Below are 18,511 nucleotides of genomic sequence, written 5' to 3'. Positions count from 1 at the left end.
CCTCCCAAGTCGACCCCTGTTCCTTAGCTGTTCCCTTCGTCTGGCAACTCTGCACATGCGCACACTGGGAACAGGCTCCAGCTGTTCTTCTGCCTCACTGATGTCTGACTCTGAAGACAGCTGATAACTGTCAGACGGCCCTGGCCCCCTCTCTGCCTCCGACACAGAGCCCTCATCAGATCCTTCCCCAGACTCCAGGACTGGCACATGTTCTTCCCAACCTCCTCACTGTCTGAATCTGCTGCCAGTTGTGCTGGCCGCTGGCCAGCCATAACATCAACATCGGAAATGTTACGGCTCAAAGTGGGTGTGCAGGGGGGGGGGATGACCCCAAGTGGCCGGATCCACAAAACACCAACTTACCCACGCCAATTTGCCCAGCAGAGATCCCGTTCGAAGACCGGCAAGTCAGAATAGGCAGTGCAGCCTGTGGCTACCCGATACACATATGTCCTGGCCCGGGCCAAGTAACGGGCGTGGAAGTTGCTGGAAACCCTACAAGCGCTCAGAACGCTTTGGGGGAAGGAGAAGGGAAGAGGTAGCAGTTTAATTTCTCCGCAGTCTTTAGCAATAGCACATATACCGCTGCGTAGTACCGCTGCGTAGTGGGGGTAAGACACCCCTAACACCCCTTGGGGTGTGTGTTGTTAGGATACAGCCCCATTGTTCCTTAAAATGGCTTCTAATGTACTGCCTTAAAATGGCTTCTACTGTACTGCCGTAAAATGGCTTCTGCTGTGCAGCACAGTGGAGTTGCCATGGTAACGGCTTCACAATACTCCACAAGGGGGCTCCCTCTGCTGCTTTAAAATTGTCTGAAATGGTATATAGCAGGGGTCTCCAACCTTGGCAACTTTAAGACTTGTGGACTTCAACTCCCAGAATTCCTCAGCCAGCGTTGCTGGCTGAGGAATTCTAGAAGTTGAAGTCCACAAGTCTTAAAGTTGCCAAGATTGGAGACCCCTGGTATATAGGGCGTACTGCTTTAAGCAGGAGGGGTTGGACTAGAAGACCTCCAAGGTCCCTTCCAATTCTGTTGTTTTAGGTGTGGGGGGAGGAAATACACATAGCCTTGATTTCAGGCCAAGGCACAAATGGGTTAGGCATTGTCAGAAAATTATTTTCCAGTCCAGTCCAGGCTTGGGAGGGGGGGGGAGAAAAGGGGAAGCGAATAGGGGGGAACGAGCGCATTCAATGGGAAAACTGGAAAACACGCTGGGTTGGCCTCGAAGTTGGGCAGTCGAACAAAACACAGATTAGGGGACAAAGCAGCTGAGGAGGGGATGACAAGAGCGGGCGAGGGACACCCCCCCCAACCCTTTCTCTGTTCTCTGGGCAAAGCAGGGGGCCGAGGGGTGGAAGGGGGGGGGCAATCCCATAAGGGGGAGGAAAGCTTTTCAGACGGATCTTTTGTTGGGAAACCTCAAGCCAGAAAGGGGGGTGGGGGGTGGGGGGAAGCAGCATTGGTCGTGACGGTAGAGGCACAGATTTGATTTCATGTCAGGTTCAGAGCAGGGGTGAAATGCTAATAGAAAAAAATGCTGCTGGTTTGCAGAACCTGTAGTAAAAAAAATACTAACAAAAGTTTTTAAAAGTTCTGACAATCACACGTCGCACAGCCAAAAACGAGGGGTGGGGTGGGGGGGTCGTTTTTTGCTCCTAGCCTGCTTCCCTTAAGCCTGCTAGGCCAAAAACAGGTGGGGGGGGGGACAGGGAGGGATGGTGGGGGTCCGTTTTTGCTCCCAGCAGGCTTTCCTGAGGCCTGCTAGGCCAAAAAATGGGTGGGGTTTGCTGAGAAAGAAGAAAGAAAGAAAGAAAGAAAGAAAGAAAGAAAGAAAGAAAGAAAGAAAGAAAGAAAGAAAGAAAGAAAGAAAGAGACAGAGAAAGAAAGAAAGAGAAAGAAAGAAAGAAGGAAAGAGAGAGAAACAGAGCTAGAGAAAGAAAGGAGAAAGAAAGAAGGAAAGGAAGAGAAAGAGACAGAGATAGAGAAAGAAAGGAGGAAGAAAGAAGGAAAGAGAGACAGAGAAACAAAAGAATGAAAGGAGAAAGAGAGAAAGAAAGAAGGAAAGAGAGAGAGAGAAACAGAGCTAGAGAAAGAAAGGGAGAAAAAAGAAAGAAAGAAGGAGAAAAAGACAGAGATAGAGAAAGAAAGAAAGAAAGAAAGGAAAAAGAAAGAAGGAAAGAGACAGAGGCAGAGAAAGAAGAAAGAGAGAGAGAAAGAAACAGAGAGAGAAAGAAAGAAGGGAGAAAGAAAGAAGGAAAGAGAGACAGAGAAAGAAAGAAAGAAGAAAGAAAAAGAGATAAAGAAGGAAAGAGAGAGAAACAGAGCTAGAGAAAGAAAGGAGAAACAGAGAAGGAAAGAAAGAGAGAAAGAGACAGATAAAGAAAGGAGAAAGAAAGAAGGAAAGAGACAGAGGCAGAGACAGAAAAAAGAAAGAAAGAAAGGAGAAAGAGAGAGAAAGAAAGAAGGAAAGAGAGAGAAAGGGACAGAAATAGAGAAAGAAGGGAGAAAGAGAGAAAGAAGAAAGAGAGAGTGAGAGAGAGAGAAACAGAGACAGAGAAAGAAGGGAGAAAGAAAGAGAAAGAAAAAGAAAGAGAGAGAGGGAGGGAAGAAAAATGGAGAGGAAGGAAGGACTACAAACCTGGCACTAGACCCAGCTTCAGAGGATAATCCAGGGTCGGAAGGCACCTGAAGGACATCTAGTCCAACCCTGCTCCAGCAGGACATTGTTAAAGTGAGTTTTTCTCTCTTTTGATCCCCCTGTTACATGACTTACATAGGCACAAGACCCCCACCAAGCGACGCCCACAGAACCGATAGTAAAAAAAATATTTAAAAAAATCATCACGGGTTCAGAGTTCAGGGCACTTTGGACGGGGGCCGCCGAGATGAATTTGGAGGCCGAAAAGGAAACCAGGGAGAAGAAACTAGGAGTTGTGGGAAGGAGATGCCAGTCCTGCCCCTTTCCTGTGGCCTGGAACCAGTTCTCAATACAATACAGTACAATAGCAGAGTTGGAAGGGACCTTGGAGGTCTTCTAGTCCAACCCCCTGCCTAGGCAGGAAACCCTATACCGTTTCAGACAAATGGCTATCCAACATCTTCTTAAAGATTTCCAGTGTTGGGGCATTCGCAACCTCTGGAGGCAACTTCTGTTCCACTGATTAATTGTTCTCACTGTCAGGAAATTTCTCCTTAATTCTAGGTTGCTTCTCTCCTTGATTAGTTTCCACCCATTGCTTCTTGTCCTGCCTTCTGGTGCTTTTGGAGAATAGCTTGACTCCCTCTTCTTTGGGGCAGCCCCTGAAATATTGGAAGACTGCTATCATGTCTCCCCTAGTCCTTGTTTCTATTAAACTAGACATACCCAGTTCCTGCAACTGTTCTTCATATATTTTAGCCTCCAGTCCCCTAAATCCTCTTTGTTGCTCTTCTCTGCACTCTTTCTAGAGTCTCCACATCTTTTTTACATCGTGGCAACCAAAACTGGATGCCATATTCCAAGTGTGGCCTTACCAAGGCTTTATAAAGAGGGAATTAACGCTTCCCGTGATCTTGATTCTATCCCTCTGTTGATGCCGCCTAGAACTGGGTTGGCTTTTTTGGCAGCTGCTGCACACGGCTGGCTCCTATTTAAATGGTTGTCCACTAGGACTCCAAGATCCATCTCACAGTTACTACTATGAGAGGGATCTTGGAGTCCTAGTGGACAACCATTTCAATAGGAGCCAGCCGTGTGCCCTTCTTCCACTCTGGAGTAAAATGTGTGGGAGAGAGGACCCAGCTTACATAACATCGGAATGAGATGCAAGCTTCCTCCATGTCCCCAAGTAGCTCAGCCTGACAGCAGAGTAGGTGTGTGCCACCCTGAGATACGGTGCCACATTAAACCCGGGTGCCATGACAACCGCAGAGATCCCCGCGGAGAAAGATCTGGCAGCGTGATCCACTTTGGTTTTACATCCCCTGAAAACAAAACCCATGTGGAAGGATCGACTAAAACGAGTACCAGAGCCGTCGCCCCCTCCCTTTTTTTTTCCTAAACAGAATAGCAGACTTGGAAGGGACCCTAGAGGTCTTCTAGTCCAGCGCTCACCAACTGGTGGTCTGCGAGAAAATTTTGGTGGTTCGCAGAAAAATTATTTGCACTTTTTATATTGCACTAAATCGGGGGTTCTCAAACTACGCCCCCTGGGCAGGATACGTGCAATGAAGGCTTGTGTTGCTGCAGAGAGTCTCCCCCTTCGGGGTCTTTTTATGGGGGTCGGAGGGGGGCAGAAATTCCCACTTGGGGTCTGATTCAGCCTCCTGGTGGGGGGCTTTGGGCGAAGGCTGGAGGAAAGAGCCGCTGGTGGCGAAGAGCCGGAGGGCCTCGTTCCAGTGGGGCTGCATCATGGCCTGGAACTGGCTGACCATCTCAGCCTGCTGAGCCTCCGGGCACCAGTAACCTGGCCTTGCACTCCCGCAGGTCTTCCCTCTGCTTGGAAAACCTATGCTCCTAGTCCTCAGTGAGGTGCTTCTGCTGAGCCGCCTTCTCGGTCAGATCCAAATTGAACGGAGCCGTTTTGCCAACTCTTTCTCCTGGGGGCTGCTTAGCTCCAGCAATAGCAGTAGCAATAGCAGTTCGACTTATATACTGCTTCATAGGGCTTTCAGCCCTCTCTAAGCGGTTTACAGAGTCAGCATATCGCCCCCAACAACAATCCGGGTCCTCATTTTACCCACCTCGGAAGGATGAAAGGCTGAGTCAACCCTGAGCCGGTGAGATTTGAACCACTGAAGTGCAGAACTGCAGTCAGCTGAAGTAGCCTGCAGTGCTGCATTTAACCACTGTGCCACCTCGGCTCTCAACTGCTTCCCGTTGAGGCCCTAAGGAGCCCGGGCGGGCTGGCGAGGAGGGGCCGGGAGAGGAGGGGCAAGTAGAGGCTGGCGAAGCACCCCTTGACGTGAGTAACACTGAGTTGGCCACGCCCACCCAATCACATGACCACCTAGCCACGCCCACCCACATGGTCATTAGGCAGATCGTATGAGTGGTCCGTGGGATTTAAAATTCTGAATTCCGTGGTCCCTGAGGCCCGAAAGGTTGGGGACCTCTGGACGAGTTCAACCCACGGAGTTAATTTAAATCTAGAGTTAAATCTGGAGTTAATCTAAATCTAATAAACCTAATTTCATTCTCGCCTGCGAGCAGAGATTTGAAGTCAGGCTTCCGGTTCGCTAAACGGCCACCAAAGAGATTAAATCCACATTTCCGGAAACTCACCGGATGGGCTCCGAGCTGAGATGCTTGTTGAGCACCTGGACGAGGGCATCTTCGGAGAAGGGGGGCTGCCCCTCCCTCCTCTGAACGTCAAAGTGGGCGGCGTTGCAGAGAGCGTGCACCCCGGCGTCCGTGCGGCTGGAGATGACAAATTTAACCGGCTCAGATGCTCTGAGGTTTTCTGCAGCCTTCTGCAAAAGAGGGGGGGGAGGAGCGCGGAAAAAACAGACCCTCAGGATTTTAAATGCTTACACATTTATAGCTGGAAAAAAACTGGAGGAGAAACACACAGAGACACCGCACACAAAATGTTTGCTTTATGGAAACAACTGAATGAAAAACTGCTGACCTTCTACCGCTGCACCAGAGTGTATTTTAACTTACTGCCCTGTGTGTGGTTTGCCAATTGCACAGTGGCAGAGAGAACAGCACTCCAGAGGGTTAAACGTCATTGCCCAGAGGATCCTGGGTTGCCCTCTCCCCTCTTTGGAAGAGCTTCGTAGTTCCCGCTGCCTTAAGTAAGTTCAAAACATCCTTAAAGACCCATCTCATCCTGGGCACTTTTTTTTTTTTGAACTATTACCATCTGGCAACCGGTACAGGATAATAAAAAACTAAGACAAATAGGCTGAAAAACAGCCTCTACCCCAAGGCAATAACTATATTGAATTTTACGGTATAGTGCAATATCTACTGTATTTTTCAGAGTATAAGACACACCTCCCCCCCCAAAAGAGCGAGGAAATTTTGGTGCGTCTTATACACCGAATACCACCATTTTTCAAAGCCCCATCCCTGCATCCCATTTTTGTGAAAAATGGGCCTTTTTCGCAACAACGGAAGCGTTTTTGCCTTCCCCCAGCCCCCGGGAGCACTCTGCGGGCTTCAGCAGGGCTGCAAGAAGGCAAAAATGCTTCCATTTTTGTGAAAAACAGACCATTTTTTGCAAAATGGGGGAGTGTTTGCCTTCTCTCAGCCCTGCTGAAGCCTGCAGAGTGCTCTGGGGGGGGGAGGACAAAAATCCCCCCCCCTACTTACCTCTTCGAAATCTTGGTGCATCTTATACACTGATGCGTCTTATAGTCCGAAAAAATATGGTACTTTTCAATCTCAATGATATCAAATGTGAAGGATGTGTGTTTTGTGTTTTTATTTTTATAGTGATAAGGTACACGGGAGACGGCATGCCAGTGGTTAAATGCAGGCGCAGTGGTTAAATGCAGCACTGCAGGCTACTTCAGCTGACTGCAGTTCAACAGTTCGGCTGTTCAAATCTCACCGGCTCAGAGTTGACTCAGCCTTCCATCCTTCCGAGGTGGGTAAAATGAGGACCCGGATTGTTGTTGGGGGCGATATGCTGACTCTGTAAACTGCTTAGAGAGGGCTGAAAGCCCTATGAAGCGGTATATAAGTCTAACTGCTATTGCTATTGCTATTTCGTTGTACCATGTGCAGTGACGATAAAGTAAACTTAACTAACTTACAGAGTCTGGTTGTCTAGAATTTTTTTTTTGGAAACTGGACTTAGGTGGCTGTTCTTACCCCCCTCGTCCCACACCAACACACACTCTGAGCCAAAGATAAGTTATGGCGTTTAATTAACAGACAGACAGGTCCTTGGCAGCAAACCGGCACAGATAAGCCGGGGCAGCAATCCAGCCTGCCAAGCTCACAATAATGTTCTCCGACATTAGTTCCTGCGTTGACTTCTACAAAAGGGCGTGTGCACAAGCAGTCTTTTTATAGTCTGGAGAGGAGCCTAGTTACCACCAGCTGAGTGCAATTACCTCCTGTACTTGCGCAACTGTTGCTGACGCCTATTAGCTCTTCGGTGCCGGCCATCCAGGAACAACTCACTGCTGACGTCAGGAACACACTCCCTTGTCTCCTCCCCACTGGTCCAAGGCTCAGGCGCCTCCTGGTGGCCAACCAGCCTCTCTGCGCCCTGCTCTGAGCCGGAACCCTGTCCAGGGTCCTCCACATCATCCAGAGCCGACTCATCGGGCCCCTCGCTGTTGGAGTCTGGTGGCAGCTCCAACGGCTCCTGCTGGGCCACATTAGGTGGCCAGATGCAAAGAGCTAGTTGCCAATTTTCCTCCTCCTCCTTTAAGGACGTGGCAAGTTAAAGAGCGTCACAGAAGCAGAGAACAATTGGAAAAGAGCTCTCACGGATGGGGAGAGAGCAGGATCCAATAGGATCTGGTTGCAGATAATCATCCCGAGCCCGGCCAATATTTTGTTTTGCTTTAACCTCTCCTGCATTTCCCTCCTCCCTTCCCTTTGTTTCTTCAAGGAGCGAAACCACTCCTGGGCATCCATCCTGCTGCTCTGGATTGCCTGGGAAGGAATTCCTGGCCCGTCCACAGACTTTTGGGGTCCAAGAAAAAGATTTCTCCCCCTCCCTTTGAGGCAGAGAGCTCTTCTGGACAGCTTTTGTTGCAGGGGGTGGGGGAACCAGAAAACTGGGGAGGGGAGGAATGAAAAGTCCTAGCTAGAAAAGTAGACACCCCCCCCTTCCCCCCATCCCAGCCGGCACAGTAAAAAAAGATGAAAAGCAAAACAGACCAATTCAGCCATGCTGGTTTCTTTTGGGAGAGTTCTAGATTCTTGAAAATCGCCCCCCCCAAAGAGAGACACAGGCCCAAATTTTGCCATTTCCTCCCTTAAGGTAAAGGTCAAACTTCCTTCGCACATATGTGCTAGCCATTCCCGGCTCTAGGGGGCGGTGCTCATCTCCGTTTCGAAGCCGAAGAGCCAGCGCTGTCCGAAGACGTCTCCGTGGTCATGTGGCCGGCATGACTCAACTCCCGAAGAGGCATTGAACGCTGTTCCCTTCCCACCAAAGGTGGCTCCAATTTTTCTACTTGCATTTTTTACGTGCTTTCGGACTGTTAGGTTGGCAGAAGCTGGGACAAGTCATGGGAGCTCCCTCCGTTACGCGGCGCTAGGGATTCGAACCACCGAATTGCTGGCCTTTCTGATCGACAAGCTCAGCATCTTAGCCACTGAGCCACCACGTCCCTTCGTTTGGGTAATAAAACTGATCAAGAGGCTGTTTCATTCTCAACAGTGGATTAGCCCTGGATGGAGGGGATCCCTTGGGAGGGGAACCACCCCAGCTACGGCTGATCTCTTAAAAAGATCCCAGCAGGGTTGGACCGGGTGTGTGGTTGGGAGCCCAAACCATCCAGGAGGGGGCGGCAGTGAGCCGAACAGCACACTGAGGCAAAATCCAAGCTAAGCTTCAACTCAAGGTACCGTATTTTTCGGACTATAAGTCGCACCGGTGTGTAAGACACACCAAGATATTAAAGAGGTAAGAAAAAAAAGTTTTGGTCCTCCCTGGCCCCCAGGAGCACTCCGCAGGCTTCAGCAGGGCCGGGGGAAAGCAAAAATGCCCCTGTTTTTGTGAAAAACGGTCAGAAAAAGGTCGTTTTTGCAAAAAGGGGGGCATTTTTCCTTTCCCCCAGTCCTGCTGAAGCCCGGGGAGTGCTCCTGGGGCTGGAGGAAGGCAAAAAAATCTGTTTTTGTGAAAAACGGCCTTTTGTTTGCAAAAACGGGATAGGGGCGGGGCTTCGGGAGGCCACAAACGTCTGTATTCGGTGTATAAGGCGCACCAACGTTTCCACGCTCTTTTAGAGGGAGGGAAAGGTGTGTCTTATACTCCAAAAAGTACGGTAGATGGTGACTTTGGGCCCTTCTCTTCTGGGTGTGGAAAAACCGAGCCGCTCCCTTCCTGAAATCAAACAGGATACCTCCCCCCCCCCCCGCCACTTTCCCACCCCTGATGCTGGATCAATCCTAAGCCGGTTCCTTACCTCCAGATGATTTTCCACACCCACAGCTGGCACGTTGGGGGGCAGACCCATCACACCACTGCAGGAGAGGAAGAAAAAAAAAGACAGTGAAACTACATTTCCCCCCCATAACGGGGTCAACGCAACGCCTGCTGGATTCCAAGATTAAATCAGGTGCCTTGAGAAGATGAGAGTGAACCCCAATCTTGGTTATTTGCCGCCTTTCTTCCTTTCAAGACTTCCCCCGTCCACCATATAATGGATTCCCAGCCATCAGGCCGAGGAATTCTGTATATCTGTACTGAACTAGGCCTCCCGAGACAGTAAAAATGACACACTTAGTCCTAGAAACCCTCTTTTTATTTCAAAGGCTGTGAATTATGTTCATTTGCAGCCTGTAATGAGTCACAAATAGTTTGTAAAGAGTCCGACAGTAGTCTGCCAAAGTCTTTCGGGATAAGGCTGATAAGCACCCACCTTTGTCTCCCTTGAAACGCTGCCGAAGACCTAATTGGCAATTAGCTTTGCAAGGCCACATGGAGCATTGAGTCCAAAACAGAGCTTCCAATCGAGCAGAAAAAACAAAGTTGCTTCCTGCAAAAGCTCACATTCCTTTGCTCCTCCGTTATGTCTTATGGGAAGGGCCAATCATCTCCAAGCCTTACCCACGAGTCGCCCCTTTTGTCATAACTGTTCTTATCTTCTGGCAGCTCTGCGCATGTGCACAATGGGAACAGGCTCCCCACGTTTCTCTGCCTTGCTGACGTCCGACTCTGGCCCTGGCCCCCTCTCTGCCTCCGATGCAGAGCCCTCGTCCGAGCCTTCCCCAGACTCCAGGACTGGCCCATCTTCCTCCCCAACCTCCTCACTGTCCGACTCCACAGCCAACTTCGCAGGCAGAGGAAGACCACAAGAATATCCTTCCTGGCTATCTATCTAGAATTCCTTTGATTCCTCCCACCCCGTGACCCGTCAAAACCGCGCTCGACTAAACCGCGCCCAATTAAACCGCGTCGCTGACATCATCAACAGGGCGACAACAGCCAGCGTGGAAAAAGAAGGGCGCTTTAAATAGCGCTTTGAAAGCAAGCCGATTCAACTTAAGGTAAAGGTTAGGTTTAGGGTTAGCTTTAGGGTTAGCTTTAGAGTTAGGTTAAAGGTTAGGGTTAGGTTAAGGGTTAGGGTTAGGTTTAGGGTTAGGTTAAGGGTTAGGATTAGGGTTAGGTTAAGGGTTAGGGTTAGCGTTAGTTTTAGGGTTAGGTTAAGGGTTAGGTTTAGGGTTAGGTTTAGAATTAGGTTTAGGGGTAAATTTTAGGTTTAGGGTTTACAGCGTGCTTCTGTCTCCGCGCTGTTGTCGCCCTGTTGATGACGTCAGCGACGTGGTTTAGTCGGACGCGGTTTAGTCGAGCACGGTTTTGTGGTGGAACCCTCCCACCCCGCCCTAGAATCTTTTTGGAAATCCCATTGGCCTTTTTGCCCCTTGGCAAGTTGTCCCTCAACCACATTCCCAGCTCCCTTTATGCTCATCATTGGCCACCCCTAGAGAGACAAGCCCAAACTGCTAACTGTGGCAATTCTCGAACCCAATACCACAGCACTGTATACTCTTTCCTCTTTTCTCATGGTTGAGCAGGTTCATCCCCACCAAATTAACTTGTTCGGCTGCCGTAGCACTTCTGGCTGTTTCTGTTATTCCAACAGCAGCTTTTTTAAACCCACTTTTTAAAGCATAGTACAGATAATTACGGTAATAATTATTATTCCCAATTCATTATCTCCTTTTAGTCTCGAAGTTAAAAGCGAGCGAAAGCTCTGAAGGCAAGAACCAAAATATACCCACTCCGGGGTAGGTTAAAAGATTTCATTTTTTTTTTTTTTTGCCAAGAATGAGTGGCACGGGCTTTTGTGTGAAATAATTGCCTTTTTAATAATAAAATGCCTAACAAGGTTAGAAAGCAAATGAAAATATTAAAGTGGCAGGTGCAGACACAAATCCGTATATGAATAACAGCTGTCACCGACATGCTAAATTCCAATTATTCCAATTCTTCCTGCCATCACTCAACCTGGTAAATTTCTCACTGCCTCTGAGAAAGGTTTTTTTTTTTACACACACGCACCCCAACTTTTCTGGGAGCTCTGAGGGTTTGTGAAAGATAAGAACCCCCACCGCCAAAAAAAAGTTAACTTGATTCCATCCGTTTTTCGATCCCGAGAACGTTGCCTCTCTATTGGGGATTCTGCGGGGAAAAAAATCTAACAAGTTCCTTGGCCTGAAAAAGTTGGAACACCTCTTGTCCAGACTAACAAATTACTTTGACTGTCAAAATTGGGGGCGAATGCGATCATCCTTCCTTATTCTCCCAAATGATGTGCCTGCAGCAAAGGACTTCAAAATTCTGAAGCAGAGGCACATGTCACGAAGACTTGGCTGCGTTCCAGAGGTATGGAAATTAAATATACTTCTCCATCTCGTCTGGTGTGGCTACTCCAAGACTTGTGGCTCTTGAAAGATGAATCTCTGGAAACCTGGATGAATTTTTCCTATTCCTGTCTAATTAAAAAGTTCAAAGCATGCTGTTTCTCTCCTTAAGTGACCAGAATAATAGAATTGGAAAACAGCTTGGAGGTCTTCTAGTCCAACCCCCTGCTCAAGCTGGAACCTTATATCGCTTTAGACAAATGGTTGTCTGATCTGTTCTTAGAAATCTCCAGTGTTGGAGCATTCACAACTTCTGAAGGCAAGTATTTGAATTTTGAATTTGAATTTAATAAAATTTATATGCCGCCCAATCCTGTAGGACTCCAGGCAGTTTACAAATACAAGAATAGAATAAAAACTAAAATACAGGAAAAAGAAAAAATAGATTTAAAAGCAACACAACATACACTCAGTCCTAGATGGGGCTGGACCTCATTAGGGGGTCAACAGCCCCAGGCCTGCCGGAACAGCCAGGTTTTAGTGCTTTTCGGAAGGAGTGGGAAGTAGTTCCACTGATTAATTGTTCTCCCTATCAGGAAATTTCTCCTTAGTTCTAACTTACTTCTCTCCTAATCCTATTATTCCTATTATTCGACTTGCATTTTTTACGTGCTTTCGAACTGCTAGGTTGGCAGAAGCTGGGACAAATAATGGGAGCTCACTCCTTTAGGCAGTGGTAGGGATTCGAACCGCTGAACTGCCAACCTTTCTGATCGACAAGCTCAACATCTTAGCCACTGAGCCACTGCAACCTGTTAGAGAATGAAATATATGTCTGTTTCTTCTTTTATAACTACACCTGGAATTTGTGTCTTTAGGATAATTTGCTTAGGTAGGTAGGTAGATAGGTAAGTAGGTAGGTAGATGATAGATAGATAGATAGATAGATAGATAGATAGATAGATAGATAGATAGATAGATAAGATAGATAGATAGATAGATAGATAGATAGATAGATAGATAGATAGATAGATAGATAGATAGATAGATAGATAGATAGATAAAGATAGATGATAGATGATAGATAGATAGATAGATAGATAGATAGATAGATAGATAGATAGATAGATAGATAGATAGATAGATAGATAGACACATACGCACATGCATGCATGCATACAAACATACATATACATACAGGCACACACAGACATACATGCATTTACGCATGACTCCTTCAATTTAAGCACAAATTCTCTTCCTCAAAACAAAATAGCAGAATAGAATTGATGAATTCTTGAGCGGAGCCAATTAAGTCCATGCTTGGCACATGGGTAGTTTTTCTCTGGCTAACACACACACACCCCCATTAAGGGCGTGACCCGACAAATGCGCGCACGACAAAAGCGCGCCAACAAAACCGCAGCACTAAAACCGCAACGTCATCAACGCGACATCATCAACACGGCGACAACAGCGGCCAACAGAAGCGCGATTTAAGTTACGGTAAGGGTTAGGTTTAGGGTTAGGTTTAGGTTTACAGCGCGCTTCTGTCGCCGCACTGTTGTCGCCGCGCTTCAGCGCTCATTCGTCGGCGCGCTTTAGAACTCGCGGTTTTGTCACCGCGGTTTAGTCGGGCGTGCTTTTGTCGTTCGCCCTTTTGTCGGTGAACCCATTAAGGGCACTATTAACAATGGCAATGAAAACCTTAACATTTCTTGCATCTATCCTTCTGGTTCTAATCTTTCTTCGATGCTCCCGGGATGTCAATCATTGTTTTCTCCCTTGTGGGCTTCCCTCCACCCCACCCCACCCCAGTTTTTATTTCCCCGACACCCCTTTTAAGTTTGCCACTCATGCACAAGAAAACAGGAATAAGAATAAATATGAATAAGAACACAGGAGATGGGTACAAATAAATGGGGACAGTAGGACAGGGACGGTAAGCACGCTGGTGCTCTTATGCTCGCCCCCTTTACGGACCTGTTAGGAATGGGGTGAGGTCCACGGGAGTCAGTTTAAGGTTCACGTTATGACTTAATTAAGTTACGTAATTCAATAAATTAATTAAGTTATAGCATGAAAGTTATGTAATTAAGGTTTAAAGACTTGCAATTTGTTCACATCTTACCTATATTTGGCCCCGAAGTATTGAAAGAATATTAAGTAACGCGTTTTGGCAGAGTTCATCTCAGCTTTTGCACACACGCACCCACGCAAAATAAAATGTGCAAAATAGGATTTTGACTTGATAGTCCCCGCCTGCAAAAACCACATGCCCAGGAAGGGCTCTTTCTCATGCAAAATAAATATTGCTTTGCAAATTCAGAGCCCCCCCCCCCTGTAAACATGCCTTTTTTTGCTTTAAAAGTGGGTTATTTTCATTCCATAAAATATGTTTCATTAAACAAGGCAATCTACCGGCTACTGCTAGTGGGAAGTTTCCGACGCTCTAGGCTCCTGGAGATAAAGGCCCCCTTGCAGGTGTCTATCCGATTGCCTCCCCCTCCTCTCGATTGCGTTACCTGGGCCGTTTTTCAAACGTGCCCCACGAGGGACGTTTCCTTCTCGCGTGATTATTTCCCTTCCCCTCCTTTCCCCTCCCCCGGGCCTGGTCATTGGATATTTTCCCTACCCCCCCCACGCAACTGGTTTGCTTCTTGCAGGCAGTCATCCGGCCGCCTAAAAACTGTTCTATTGAAAAGATAGGGTGGTTGCAAGGGGCCCCAGAGAGGGAGACGTCGCGCCTTCATTACGACCTTCGCCTATAAATGGAACGGGCGGGCGGGAGCGGGAGGGGCTGGTTCAGCCGAAGCTTTTGTGGAAGGGACTCGGGAAAAATTCTCAACCTCGCAGAAAAACGTCCAATTTCTTTTGTGCCAACAACAAGATCTAAGCTCTGTGTTTGTGTGTGTGTGTGTACACGTACACACACACACACACACAATCCTTGTTCTGGGATGGATTGTGGAGACAGACAACTCTAATTTACCTGGTGCAAAAGTTGGCTTGACACTCAACATGAAGAAAACTAAGATCATGGCATCTGGCCCTCTCAATTCCTGGCAAATAGATGGGGAAGAAATGGAGGTAGGGACAGATTTTCCTGGGCTTCAAGATCACCGCAGATGGGGACCACAGCCAAGAAATTAAAAGAGGCTTGCTCCTGGGGAGGGAAGCTATGGCAAATCTAGACAGCATACTAAAAAGCAGAGCCATCACCCTGCCAACAAAAGTGCGTATAGTCAAGACTATGGTTTTCCCAGTTGCAAAGGATGGCTGTGAAGGTTGAACCATGAGGAAGGCTGAGTGCCAAAGAATGGAGGCCTTTGAACTCGGGTGCTTGAGAAGAAGACCCCTGCATTGAGTCCCTTGGACTCCAAGGCCATCCAACCGGTCAGTCCTAGAGGAGATCAACCCTGACTGATCTTTAGAAGGGCAGATCCTGAAGAGGAAACTCAAAGACTTTGGCCACCTGATGAGAAGGAAGAAGGACTCACTGGAGAAGAGCCTCATGTTGGGAAAGATGGAGGGGAAAAGAAGAAGGGGACGATGGAGAAGGAGGTGGCTGAATGGAGTCACCAAAGCAGTCGGCGTGAGCTTCAATGGACTCCAGAGGATGGGAGCGGACAGGAAGTCCTGGAGGGACGTTGTCCATAGGGTTGCGCTGGGTCAGGCACGACTTCGCAACTAGCAACAACAAATTATTTACCCCCTTGTCTGTTATTGAGGTAGACTCTCTTTGGTAATGGAGGTTTCACTGAAGAAAAGTAGGATGAGTAAGTGAATCTCCCACCTTCATAAACCACAAAGTTAAATCCATAACAAATGTGTGTTCTCTCTATTACTTATGGGGGGGGGGGGAAGGAACCTTTTTGAGTGACGTCAAAGGGAATGGATGGGCGGATACTTGATTATAACGTGTTAGCCATGGTTAGTTCAGGGCTGGTTTTGTTCTTTTTCCTTCCAACTCTCCGTTCTGTGAACAGGCCAGGAATAAATTCCTACTTGGGCCGGCCATTCTTTTTGGCAACTCCGCTCCCAGACAGGGGAAAAAAAACAAAAAATGAAACAGAAATGAAACAAATAAACAGCCAGCCTCAAATCTTTGGCAACTGTCAGGCATGAGTGCTTCTAAAAAAGACCACCCAATAGGATTACCCCCCCACAGTCGCCTGCCTCCGTGAAAATGCGAGCTTTGGCTTAAAAATAAACAAGCTTCTATCCCTTCTGATTGCAGAGATACCTTCTCCTGTCTGTAAGCAAGGACATTTTTTCCTCTGGCCTTGATGTGATTGAATTCGGCTCTTCTGGTTTATCCCGCCTTCCTGGGTTGTTGTGCAGCTAAAACAGCTGGCCGGCATCTGGAAGAAAAGTCAGAGGGGAAAAAAACAAACTTCAGCACTTCAATTTAAGACCCATAATTATTTTTTCTTTAAAACTAAGATATGTTAAGTATATTGATAGGGAAGCATAAATACCATCAACATAGATTGGAGTTTGCTCAGAAGCGGAAATACACCAATGAGAGGAAGAGTGGGAAACAGAGGAGAGAAGAAAGATGGGAAGAGAGGGATAGGAGAGAGGGTAAGGGGGGAAGATGAGGAGGATAAGGAGGAGTGGAATGAAGAGAGAGGAGAAGGAGAAAGGAAGGGGAAGTAAAATAGAAAAGGATGATGGATGGAGGGAAGAAAGGAGGTAGGAGAGAGGTAGAAGAAAGAGGTGTATGGAGAGCAGAAGAGCTAATAATGGGTTTTTATCTTTCTGGGCGTTGATGACAAGAGGAACTGATGTAATTACTACTTAATACAATAGGATACTGGCTATGTAATAGTATACATGTGATTGTATGTTATGAAAATGGAAAATAAAAAAGTATATTTGGAAAAAAAAAGACCCATAATAAAAGCACTATATAATAAGGGACGCGGTGACTAAGACGCTGAGCTTGTCGATCAGAAAGGCCGGCCGTTCGGCGGTTCAAATCCCTAGCGCCGCATAATGGAGTGAGCTCCCGTGACTTGTCCCAGCTTCTGCCAACCTAGCCGTTCGAAAGCACGTTAAGAAAATGCAAGTAGAAAAATAGGGACCCCCTTTGGTGGGAAGGGAACAGCGTTCTGTGCGGCTTCGGGTGTTGAGTCATGGCGGCCACATGACCATGGAGACATCTTCGCTGGCTCTTCGGCTTTGAAAGGAAGATGGGCACCGCCCCCTAGAGTCGGGAACGACTAGCACATATATGCGAGGAGAACCTTAAACCTTATAGTACTTCTATAGTACTGTGGACTATAGAAGGAATAGATTGGAGATCCAGCCCTTGCTTATCAATGGAGACCCAGCCGAGCAAGTGGCCAGTTTTAAGTTTCTGGGTGTCATCATAAAAAGAGGACTTGGCCTGGGGCAACTCACATTGGTCCAAAGGGCCCAGCAGAGAATATACTACCTGAGACTTCTCAGGAAACAATTGAATGAATAACTGCTGGTGACCTTCTACCACTGCACTATAGAGAGTATCTTAACTTATTGCGCCTGTTTGTGGTTTGCCAGTTGCACAGTGGCACATAGGACAGTGCTCCAGAGGGTTAAACGTCATTGCCCAGAGGATCCTGGGTTGCCCCTCTCCCCTCTTTGGAAGAGCTTTTTGTCTCCCGCTGCCTTAAGAAAGTTCAAAACATCCTTAAAGATCCATCACATCTGGGGTATTTTTTTTGAACTATTACCATCTGGAAGCCGGTACAGGATAATAAAAAACGAGGACAGAAAGGCTGAGAAACAGCCTCTATCCCAGGGCAGTCACCATATTGAATTCTTGAGCCAAGGTGGCGCAGTGGTTAGGGTGCAGTACTGCAGGCCACTTCAGCTGACTGTTATCTGCAGTTCAGCGGTTCTAATCTCACCGGCTCAAGGTTGACTCAGCCTTCCATCCTTCCGAGGTGGGTGAAATGAGGACCCAGACTGTGGGGGCGATAGGCTGACTCTGTAAACTGCTTAGAGAGGGCTGAAAGCCCTATGAAGCGGTATATAAGTCTAACTGCTATTGCTATTGTTACGGTAACAGTGCAATATCGGGTTTTCAATTTCAATTATAATGAAGACAGCATTTAATTTTGTGCAATGACAATAAAGTAAACTAACTTAACTAACTAAACTGTAATAGGAAGTCACAGTAAAAAAATTACGCTTAAATTCTTCTGCCTAGGGAAAGCACGATAGATACACCCATTCATTCTTGGCACATGTAGTCAGCCTGATTTTTATAAGGCCACTCTCCAGGCGTTTTCCAAACCTCCTTGTAGTCATGAGGGCTCGAAACTTGGCTTGTTTATAAACTTGCCACCCAGCCCGAAGGGAGTCCCTTGACTGTTCCAACATGAGGCACTGTCCTGTTTGGTTCCCCCACCCTGCCCTCGAAAGAATGGAGGCCTTTGAACTCTGGTGCTGGAGAAGACTCCTGCATTGAGTCCCTTGGACTGCAAGGCCATCCAACCGGTCAGTCCTAGAGGAGATCAACCCTGACTGCTCTTTAGAAGGCCAGATCCTGAAGAGGAAACTCAAAGACTTTGGCTATCTAATGAGAAGGAAGAAGGACTCCCTGGAGAAGAGCCTCACGCTGGGAACGATGGAGGGCAAAAGAAAAAGGGGACAGCAGAGAAGGAGGTGGCTGGATGGAGTCACTTAAATGAGCTTCAATGGACTCCAGAGGATGGTAGAGGACAGGAAGGCCTGGAGGAACGTGGTCCATGGGGTCGCGATGGGTTGGACACAACTTCGTAACTAACAACAAGGAACTGGATTCAGGTTTTTATTTAACAGCAGAGCTCTGAAAATTCAGGATGGGACGGATTGCCTAATACTTTAAACGCAGCGCCCTATTTTTTATTATTTGGGGGGGGGGTTTGCCAGCGGATTCCTGCCAAAAAAAGCACATGATAAAATCAGCAGCTTGTCCATGGCAAGGCTGTTTTCCAGCTGCAAATTACAAATCGGCAAACATTGGAAAGAGCCGCCGTGCTAGTTTAAAAAAAAAA

The 18,511-nt window shown here is 47.4% G+C and overlaps 1 protein-coding gene across 1 annotated transcript in view; it reads right to left on the bottom strand.

Moving 5' to 3' along the window:
• Positions 1–13,815, bottom strand: part of PUSL1 (pseudouridine synthase like 1) — a 25,574-nt gene extending 11,759 nt beyond the window's left edge. The window contains exons 1-4 of the mRNA XM_087701907.1: positions 13,615–13,815; positions 9,083–9,140; positions 5,268–5,455; positions 364–513 (exon numbers count right to left, since the gene is read on the bottom strand). Of these exons, the coding sequence (XP_087558033.1) occupies positions 364–513; positions 5,268–5,455; positions 9,083–9,140; positions 13,615–13,760 (542 nt within the window). The 5' untranslated portion in view covers positions 13,761–13,815. The remainder of the gene's footprint in view (positions 1–363; positions 514–5,267; positions 5,456–9,082; positions 9,141–13,614) is intronic.
• Positions 13,816–18,511: the final 4,696 nt, after the last annotated feature.

Source organism: Thamnophis sirtalis, unplaced genomic scaffold (genome assembly GCF_051295495.1).
Source record: "Thamnophis sirtalis isolate CommonGarterSnake01/CBP01778 unplaced genomic scaffold, rThaSir2_p1.2 scaffold_15, whole genome shotgun sequence".
In the NCBI taxonomy this organism is placed as follows: domain Eukaryota; kingdom Metazoa; phylum Chordata; class Lepidosauria; order Squamata; family Natricidae; genus Thamnophis; species Thamnophis sirtalis.
Note: the sequence above shows the minus strand (reverse complement) of the source record. Positions and strands in the feature narration are given on the sequence as shown.